Genomic DNA, 10656 nt, shown 5'->3' on the forward strand with positions numbered 1-10656 from the left:
TGTGATGTTGGGTCTGTGTGGGGGGGGGGGTGATGTGAAGGGTGTGATGTTGGGTCTGTGTGTGGGGGTGATGTGAAGGGTGTGATGTTGCGTCTGTGTGTGGGGGTGGGGGTGTGATGTGTCTGTGGGGTGAGGGGTGTGATGTTGGGTCTGTGTGTGCGGTGTGAGGGGGATGTGTTGGGTCTGCGTGGGGGCCATACGGTGGGTGTGACATGGGGTACAAGTGTGGGTTTCACGAGAGCGGGGTCTGGGGGGGGTGAACGGTGCGGGCGGGCGGGCGTGCGTCGCGGCCTTCCGAACCAGGGCACGCACTGCGCCGTCCCGCTCGGTCCTCATCCAGCCCGCCCTCGGAGGGAATCGGAGCTCAGCCCGCCGGTCAGCTAACTGCGCAGAGGGCCCCGCGCACACACGTCACGACGTCTCAGAGCCCGCGCGCCCGGGCACCTGGAACGTGCGCTCCCGCGCTGCTCGGCGCCTCCGGCGCGCGGACCAGCGGGTATGGTCGGGGCCGCTCGCTCCGCCCTCCGTCTCCGGGCAGCCTTCTTAAAACGGCTCTGCAGGGTCCTGAGCTCCGTAGAGCGGCGCTCGGAGGGCACCGGGAAGAGCGGAGCCTCGGCTCCGGGACGGAGGCCCTGCACACGCCCTCGCGCGACCGTGACGTTAGGCGCGGCCGGCGCGCGATTGGCCGGGGAGCATGTGGCGCGCTCTGGCGCGGGCACTGACGGTTGGGCGTGCGGCCCCGAGGGGCGGGCCCCGCGGGGCCTGCGGGAGAAAAACGCGGCGGAGCGGGGGTATACAGAGGGCAGCAAACTGAGGTAGGCAGGCGGGCGGGAGTAGGGCGGGGTCCGGCGGGTCCCCGCGGGTCCCCGCGGGCCCCGGGCGTTGAGGGGCGCGGAGGGGGCACCGGGTGTGGCCGCGCCGCCCGCTTGCGCTGCGTCCCGTGCGCCAAGCCGCCCCGCGCCCCCCCGGGGGACTTTCGGTGGCGGGTGGGAGTTGGGGGGAGGTCCCCCGGGGCCCGGGTGGTGGTGGTGGGGAGCCTCTCCCGGGGACGGGGGGTCACGAGCCCCGGTCCTCTGTCGGCGCCAGGGTCACAGGCAGGGTCCGCCGGGCTGCCAGCATGCCGGAGATTGACATAGACAAGCTGGACGCGCAGCAGGTGCAACTGCTGGCGGAGATGTGCATCCTCATCGATGAAGAGGACCGTCGGATCGGGGCGGAGACCAAACGGAACTGCCATCTGAACGAGAACATAGACAGAGGTGCGGGGGCAGGTGCGGGGGCCCGAGCAGCTGAGGGGCAGCTGAGGGGCAGGTGCGGCGGCCCGGGCGGCCCCACGTGCCCGCTGCCCTGTCCGGGCCGTGCAGAGACCCGCTGAATAGAAGACGATGGCAGCAAGTTCCAGGGGCTCTGGACCGTAGGTAGAGAATAGGGCAAGTAACTGCTGTTTTACAGTAAAGTAATTCGCCTTCTTTGGCTCGCAGGGTTATTACATCGAGCTTTCAGCGTCTTCTTATTCAACACGGAAAATAAGCTCCTGCTGCAGCAGAGGTCAGATGCTAAAATCACCTTTCCAGGTGAGTGCGCTTCTGCTTGGAGTATTTTGTAGGGAGCCGGGTCCAGCGTGACTCGGTCCGGGGCGTTCTTGGTAGCCAAGGTCGGAAGGGAAATCCTGTGGATGGCATCATTTCATATTCCGAATAAAGAAGTGTGTGCATTGAGCACAACCTAATGAAACAGCAGTGAAAACTGCTACATATGTGTATATTCACATAGATTTCTAATGTATATTTTCACCTGTGTTGTAGGTTTGTCTTTATACTCTTTGATCTTTCTGGTTAAGACTGCGTTAATAAAGAACTTATCTACACATGTCTGTTTCACAGAATGATTACCGATAGCTCATTATAACTGATTTAGAAATCTTCATTTTTCTGTTACTTTTAAAACTTTAATTTTTTTTTATCTTTTAGACCTATTTGGAAAAAAGTTAATCTACATGTATATTAACATGTTTTAGGTTGTTTTACCAACACGTGCTGTAGTCATCCGTTAAGTAATCCCCAAGAGCTGGAAGAAAGAGAGGCCATTGGAGTAAGACGAGCAGCACAGAGGCGATTAAAGGCTGAATTAGGAATTCCCATGGAAGAGGTAACCGATTTTACTACACAACTGTACAAGCTGAAATCTTGTTTAGAAATCCAAACATACGTTAAAACATTTTAATTAAAATTTACATTTAAGGTAGGTCTCTGCTTTATAACTTTGTGAGTTATTGGTCTTAGAAAGCACCTCCATTAAAGATTATTTAAATTTTGACTTCTTCGGGCGCCTGGGTGGCTCAGTCGGTTAAGCGACTGCCTTTGGCTCAGGTCATGATCCCAGGGTCCTGGGATCGAGTCCCACATTGGGCTCCCTGCTCTGCGGGGAGCCTGCTTCTCCCTCTCCCACTGCCCTTGCTTGTGTTCCCTCTCTCGCTGTGTCTGTCAAATAAATAAATAAAATCTTAAAAAAAAAATTTTTTTTGATTTCTTCATATTACTTGTGAGGATTTAGCTCAGTGCTAAAATGGATTGATCTGTTAACCAGTATATAAAGTTGATTATTTTTATAATTGAGCAGATCAAAGATGATAGTTTTCTTGTGAAAATCCTTACGAATATAAACTACCAATCTGATTGGGTAAATTGAAATAATCTTTATTTCCTGGAATTGTCCTCTTTAAATAAGACCTGAGTAAATAAAGTATATTTCATCTAGTTAAAATGGTAAATACTTTCCCCCCACGAAAAGTACTATCAAGATGTGAAGGAGAATGCCACATTTAGTTTGAGTGACTGCTTTTTTTTTTAATACAATTATTTTAATAAAATCAACTTAAATTCTTGGTCCTGCGGGAAAAAAAAATGTAGGCATTTGAAACTATGTAGTAATATCTTGATGTATCATCAACAGATTAATATTTTAAGAGTTCTAATTCTAAAACTATGGTTCTGTTGTTCAGGATCTTACTGAAATGTGGTGGGCTGATTTACATTACTTGTGTTTTTGATGTTTTTGCTGTTGTTTTATTTTCATCCTAGGTTCCTCCAGAAGAAATTAATTACCTAACACGAATTCACTACAAGGCTCAGTCAGATGGTATCTGGGGGGAACATGAAATTGATTACATTCTGTTTGTGAGGAAGAACGTAACTTTGAATCCAGATCCCAATGAGATTAAGAGCTACTGTTATGTGACAAAGGAAGAGCTAAGAGAACTTCTGAAAAACGCAGCCCGTGGTGAAATTAAGTTAACTCCATGGTTTCAGATTATTGCTGATGCTTTCCTCTTTAAATGGTGGGATAACTTAAATCATTTGAATCAGTTTGTTGACCATAAGAAAATACATAGAATGTGAATGTGAAAATGAATGGTTAGTAAAATACTGAGAAATTTCTCCACTTAGTAAACTTAACATAATTCTTTAAAAATTTGGTTCCCCATAAGAATTCATCACTTGAAACATTGATAATTTACAACCAGTATTTGTACGAAAAATACAACCAACTTGTTAATTTTATGTCACACACCCCATATGTGTGCATCGCTATTTGTAAAAGACATCTGTGAGAGGTTACTGTAATATCAAGGGCAAATTAATGTTACCTGTCTAATCACATGGTCCTAACAAACTCTAAGAAATAAATGAAGCTCTTCATTTTCGGTATGTTGTGATAAATATCATCAGCACACTTGTAGAGAACTTTGCTCTTTACCAAATGCTTTATAAATCATTACATTTTTATCACAGTCTAGAAGAATGTGCAGTGCGAACTATTTGCTTAGCTACTTCAGAATAGTCCAAATTAACTTTCCATATGAGCAAATTAAACGTAGAGCAGGTTCAAGGGAAATTAAATGGTATATATCCTGATTTCTGCCATTCTAAGCTGATTTTGTGGTTTAATCATGCTGGAAGTATTTTGATACCGAAAGTCAAACTTCGCTTTTGGTAATGATACTGGTCGGGTTAAATCTTTTAAATGGTTTTTGCCAGTGAGTAACGTGTGCTTTCCGAATGACAGTGGACAGGCAGGCTCTTTGTAAAATGGAAATTGAGTCAATTGGGTGATACTCTACAACAGGATTTCTTAACCTTGACACTGTTGACATTTGGGTTGGATAATTCTTTGTTGTGAGAATTCATCCTGTGTGTTGTAGGATGTGTAGCAGCATCCCTGGGTTCTACCCACTCAAAGCCATTAACACCCCTCCCCCTGTGACAGTCACGGTGACACTAGATGCCAAATGGCTCCTGGAGGGCACAGGCGCCCCCAGTTGAAATCCACTGTTCTACAAAGTCAGGCCATATTGTAGGGGGAAAGATTATAGTCCATGTTATAGATTTGGGTTATGGAATGTGTGTATATTCATATTTAAATTGTACCTTGACTAATGCACTTTCTAAAAGTCTTGCCATAGATTTCTCAGATCTGAAATCTTAAGACAGCTGTATTCTCCTCGAATGTTGTATAATAAATAATGAAGAAAAAGATGAGAAATTATTTAACAAAGCTAAATATTCTGTAAATTCAGTAGAAAAATTCATTTCTTGTTAACACTGACTTAAAACTTCAGGCAAGACTGGGTGTCAAGTATTAATTTTTCTGAAAAACAAAAACAATAAAAAGAATTACCACATTTTAATATTGTGGTCTGGTTTGTTAAAACTTTAATCCCATCATTTAACCCTTTAATAAAGTTAGGGGATCCATAACCAGCAGCACCAGCGGACAGCGTACCTCAGCCCATTCAGTAAATGCTCAGCCAGCGTTAGATGTTACCACTGGTGTTTTCTTAGAAGGCCTGGCTGGAACACGGGAGGATGAATGTTTTGACCTGATGAACCCCTTAGAACTCTCATCTTTTTAAAGATGAAATGAAACTTAAATTTTTATCTTAAACTGCTTGAAGTTCATGGTCTCCACACTTTGTAACTGTCTGACAGTTTAAGGGCCAGAAGTAGTCTTCTATACAACTGATTATTCTGGGGGCACCTGTGAGGCTCAGTCGGTTAAGTGTCTGCCTGGTTGTGATCCCGGGGTCCTGAAATCAAGGTCCGCTCCCTGCTCAGTGGGGATTCTGCTTCTCCCTCTGCCCCCCGCCCTCCCCTCCTGCTTGTGAGGGTTCTTTCTCTCAAAATTTTAAAAAATAAATAAAATTTGATTATTCTGTCCTCAAGCCTCTACTGGCCAGAAAACCAGAGTGTAAACCAAGACGCTGTAGGGAGGGGGCACATGTTACTGCCCTGCCTGGCCCCAGCCCCCAGCAGATGGGCACAGGCACAGAACTCAGAGGCATGTGAGCAGGCCCCTGGGCTGCACGCCACGTAATGCTCAGGTGGAGGTGGTCCTTCCATCTGCTCCCCAGGGCACACCTGCTTGATGGTTTCATTCCCCCCCAACACGGGTGGGCCCGTCTGGTGGGCATTCCCAGGGATGGGGAACCCCACTCGCTGTGTGGGTCTGGATGCCCACCCAGATCCCCCCTCTGCACATACGGGGTGTCTAGTGTCTCAGTACAGCCCGTCCCACCTCAGCTGGGTCCTTATCAGCCTAAGCCTGTACTTCTCACGTGTCACAGAGTGAACTTGTGCACATTTGAATATCTTGACACAACTTTGTACCTCAGTTTCACACACTTACCTCCCACGCTTTAGACTCCCACATTTATTTTTAAGATTTTATTCATTTATTTGACAGAGAGAGCGTGCACAAGCAGGGGGAGTAGCAGAGGGAGAGGGAGAAGCAGACTCCACTGAGCAGGAAGCCCGATGCAAGACTCGATCCCGGGACCCTGGGACTATGACCCGAGCCGAAGGCAGATGCTTAACCTACTGAGCCATCCAGGCGCCCCTAGACTCCCACATTTAAATCTCTACACAAGTCTCCATATTCACATGGCCGGCTGTCTGTGACAACTCTTGTGTATTTGTTTTAAAGATTTTAAGTAATCTCTACACCCAACAGGAGGCTCAAACCCAGGACCCCGAGATCAAGAGTGAGCTGCTCCACAGACTGAGCCAGCCAGGTGCCCCTGCTCGGATATTTAAACAGGATCTCATGATTCCACGCAGACCAAGTCCCGGGATGCACCACTCTTCCTCCTCTCGGGAAATGACAACTCTTGTCCTCCCATCACTCAGGCTAAATACTTTGCAGTCACTTCTAATTCCCTTCCCCCTCACACCCTGTATCCAATTAGTCAGTAAATCCTTTGAATTAACCCGGATTTGAACTTTGAGTCACTTTTCCTGCTCCTTTAAATCCAGACACTCCCTGGACGGCCTCCTGACTGTCTGCTCTTGCCTCTTGATATCTGTTCCCAACACAGCAGCTAGCGAGTGTCCTCTCCCTCCTCAGAAGGCTCCAGAGGAACCCCCCCAGCGGCCTGCAGGCCCTGCTGTGCCCAGCACCGGGGACCTCACGACTCCCCCGGGAGCCAGCTCTGGGCAATCCCTGGGGGTACCACACAGGCTCCCACTTAGATCTTTAAACTACTTCTTCCTAGAGAAATTTTTTTCCAGATATATCCATGACAGACTCTCACTTTTTTCAGAACTGCTCAATATTGGCCACCTCGGTGGTGCCCACTGTGGCCATTCTGTGACCCATTTCTCCCATACTTTCCCCTCCTTTTCTATCATTTAACGCCTGGGAATATGGCAGATAGCACACTTAACTGTCTGTCCACCAGGATGTAAGCTCTCTGAGGGCAGGGATTTCTTTCTTCTTCCAACTAGTTTGAAAAATTTCAAACCTACAGAAAAATGATAAGGATAGTATAACAAGTTCCCATATACCCTTGACATAGATTTGTCAATTGTGAAGTTTGCCACACGCATATCTGCTCTTGAGATATTTAGTTTATTCCAGATTTAATGACATCTTTAGCATATAGCCAAGAAGTCACTCTACATAAGCACAATCCAATTGGCACAAGGCAATTTAACACATGCAATACTTTCATCTAAAATACAGCACCTGGGTGGCTCCTGGGGGCTCAGTCGGTGGAGCGTCCGACTCTTGATCTCAGCTCAGCTCTTGATCTCGGGCTCGTGAGTTCACGCCCTACATTCAGCTCCACGCTGGGCATGGAGCCTATTTTAAAAGTAAATAGGGGGCGCCTGGGAGGCTGGCTCAGTTGGTGAAGCGTCTGGCTTGGGCTCAGGTCATGATACCAGTGGGCGGGGAGTTGGCTTCTCTCTCTGCCTCTCCCCTGGCCTTGTGCTCGCTCGCTCTCTCAAATAAATATTTTTTAAAAATAAATAAAATAAAATACAGTATCACAGAAGGAGAATTCTTCCTTTATCTTCAAGGTTTAAGAATTCATTCGACATGAGACAGATTAACAGGAAGAAAAAAGTTTTCTTGCGTGTGCGCAAGAGGCCCAATAAGGACCACGGCAGGCAGATTTCATACATTTGAGATGATGGGTTCATGAGGAACTCACAGGATTTACAGGGTAAGGAAAACAGGGGTTTGGGAGCGTTAATTAGGATGGAATTCTAAATAAAAAGTGGGTGGACTGAGGTAGAAGATTAGAAAAACAACAAGGTTTTATTTCTACAGTTTTCTTGGCTTCACAGGCCCCATCATTTACTTCTCAATCTGGGGCGGTGTTTTTCTGACGGGAGATTCGTGTCCTGCGTTCAGGGGACAGAGGAGGGCCTGAGGCGCTCCCAGCAGCTGTTTCCCCAGAAGCTTCGATCCAAAATGACCGGTGCGCCGGTGGCACATTCTGGGGGGGGGGGGGGAGACACCTGCCCTGGGCCCCTACAACACCTGTCTCCCCAGTGTTCTCCATCATGACTGCTCCATCCTCCCGCCCCCAAACTCCCGCAGCCACTCACACCCTTCTCTCCATCGGGTCCCCAGCCCATTTGTCTGTCACAACTCTGACTTTCTGAGGATCCCACACCAATTATTTTCCAAAATGCACTTTATTTTGATTTACCATATTGTTTCCCATGACTAGATTCAGATTAAACATTTTTGGGAAGAACATTACGTAAGTAATATTGTGAACGTGGGGCTGCCGGTATCTTTTCCATGTCCTGATTTCATTTCCTTTGGACAAATAGTAGCGGAATTACTGGGTCACAGGGTACTCCCACTCCCACAGCCCAGGACAGGGGTGCTGTCACCAATACCGCAAGGCTCAGGGGCCTGGTCCAGGGCAGACCTTGGTGCTCAGGGGACTGCTGAGGCCCTCACTGAGGCTGCAGACCTGATGGTCAGGCCCTCCCTCCGGACAAGGTCTTAGAAAAGTGCTGCCACGGGAAACGGTCCCTCTCCTTGGGCTGCCCCCAGATTGGGTGCCCCTGCTATCATTTATTCACTATCTGCATTCCCGCCGCCGTGCTCGAGGTCCAGTTGCCTTTAGAAGCCTCATTCCACACAGAGCAGGCTCCTGGCGCCTTCAGCAGTCCCCGCGCCAGCCGCCCACCCCCTTAATTGCTGCAGCTTTGAATCATGTTCTGAAATCAGGAAGCGTGAGTCCTCCACTTTATTCTTCTTTTTCAGACAATTTCAGCTATTCTTTGAAGCTTCCACGTGAATTTTAGGATGGGTTTATTTCGACGAAAAGCATCGTTGGGATTGAGAGAAGGGCTGCACCGAATCTGCAGACCACTTTGGGCGGCCCGGACAGCCGGGCGATATCACGTCCTCCAGCCCACGAACATGGGTCTTGGCATATGTTCATCTCCGCATTTCCTTCAGCAGTGTTATGCTTTGCAGTGAACACATCTTCCACCTCCTTGGTTAGTTCCCAAAATTTTCTTTTTCATCCTATTATAAGTGGAATTATTTTAATGTACTTCTTGGGTTGTTCCCTGTCAGTGTATAGAGACGTAAGTGATTTTTGTAGCTTGATTTTATAACCTGCAAACTTTGCTGAGTTCATTTTTTTGAGTATGAAATATTTAGAGTTCCCTACATATAAAATCATGTGGTCTGTGAACAGAGATGATTTAATTTTCTCCTTCCCAATGTACTTGCCCGCTCCCGTCTTCTCATCTCCCTGCTCTGGCTAGGACCGCAGTGCTGTTGAGCAGGAGTGCCCAGCGTGAGCATGCTGGCCTTGTCCCCACCCTCAGAGGAAGTGTTCAGTCTTGCCACCGAGTGTGATGGTGGCTGTGCGCTTTCCAGAGATGGCATTTATTCTGAAGTAGTTTCCGTCTCAGTTTTTTGAGTGCTTTTATCAGGAAAAGGTATTGCATTTGATCAAATGCTCTTTCTGCATCACTGAGAAGGTCCCATGGTTCTAGTCCTTCACCAAGTTGTGACATGTCACATCCGCACGCCAGCTGTCCTTGACTCCCAGGAACCTCATGGGCTCATGCTAAGCAATCCTTCCAACGTGCTAACGGTCGTTTGCTAGCCTTTGAGGACTTCTGTGTCAGTATTCACCAGGGACCTTGGTCTCCAGTTTCCTTGTGGTGTCTTCGTCTGGCCTCAGTATCCAGGCAATGCTGACCTCATGGAATGAGTTAGGAAACGTACCCTTCTCTTTGTTTCTGGGGAACAGATGAAGGACTGGTGTTGTTTTTTAAATGTTTGGCAGAATTCACCAGTGAAGCCACCTGGGCCAAAGCTGTTTTGTTTTGTTTTTTTTATTATTCATGAGACAGAGAGAGAGAGAAAAAGGTAACATCGTGCACTGTTGGTGGGAATGCAAACTGGTGCAGCCACTCTGGAAAACAGTATGGAGGTTCCTCAAAAGTTAGAGTCCTCATAAGCCAGCAATCCCACTTCTAGGTAGAAGCCCCAAAGAATTCAAAGTAGGATCTCCAGGAGACGTGTGCACCTCACCTTCAGTGCAGAATTACAATAGCCACTAGGAGGAAGCAACCCAGCAGTCCGGAGATGGATGGATGATGGATGGATGGATGGATGGATGGATGGATGGATGGATGGATGGATGGATGAATGGATGATGGATGGATGGATAGATGGATGGATGGAGAGATGGATAGATGGGTGGTTGGATGATGGATGGATGGGTGGATGGATGATGGATGGATGGATGATGGATGGATGGGTGGGTGGGTGGGTGGATGGATGCAGAGAAGGGCATGCAGGAGTGTCAGTGCAGTCTTAAGATGAAAGAAAGCCCGGACCTGTGTGAGTGTGGATGGACCACGGGGACCCTGCATGGGAGTAAGCCATTCACAAATGGACCAGTTCTCCATGGTTCACCTGAAATATTCAAGTTTGTCAGAATCCCAGAAACAGGGAGTTGAGAGGCAGAAGCCAGGGGATAGGGAGGGATTAGTTTCATGGGGAGAGTGTTTCAGTTCTGCAAGATGTAAAAGTTCTAAAGATCTGTTGTACAGCCACGTGAATACACTTAATACTGGATTGTACACTTATAAATGGGTTAAGATGGTAAACTGAATGTTTTCTCCATGTCCTCACCAACACCACAGTTTTCTTGAGTGTCCATCCTGGTGGGAGTGAGCTCACATAGGTTTCATCTTCATTTCTCTGTATTAGCATTTTCAGCATTTCCTCCATTTCATAAGGTGTCTTTTACTGTTGGTTATTTCCTTTGAAGCAGAGATATTTGTTTGATATCATCCCATCTATCTTTTTGGTTTTGTTACCTGTACT

At 47.6% G+C, this 10656-nt stretch overlaps 1 protein-coding gene across 2 annotated transcripts in view; it reads left to right on the plus strand.

The window, feature by feature from the left end:
- IDI1 (isopentenyl-diphosphate delta isomerase 1) overlaps positions 1-4687 on the plus strand; it is an 8049-nt gene extending 3362 nt beyond the window's left edge. Inside the window, exons 1-5 of one of the 2 annotated variants that reach the window (XM_035021747.1) lie at positions 438-815; positions 1087-1259; positions 1482-1574; positions 2018-2148; positions 3081-4687. In XM_035021747.1, the coding sequence (XP_034877638.1) occupies positions 499-815; positions 1087-1259; positions 1482-1574; positions 2018-2148; positions 3081-3398 (1032 nt within the window). In that variant the 5' untranslated portion in view covers positions 438-498 and the 3' untranslated portion in view covers positions 3399-4687. Of the gene's footprint in view, positions 1-437; positions 816-1086; positions 1260-1481; positions 1575-2017; positions 2149-3080 lie in introns of those variants that run through there. The other variant, XM_035021748.1, reaches the window with a different exon arrangement.
- Positions 4688-10656: the final 5969 nt, after the last annotated feature.

Source organism: Mirounga leonina, unplaced genomic scaffold (genome assembly GCF_011800145.1).
Source record: "Mirounga leonina isolate KUSES-001 unplaced genomic scaffold, KU_Mleo_1.0 Mir_175, whole genome shotgun sequence".
Classification (NCBI taxonomy): domain Eukaryota; kingdom Metazoa; phylum Chordata; class Mammalia; order Carnivora; family Phocidae; genus Mirounga; species Mirounga leonina.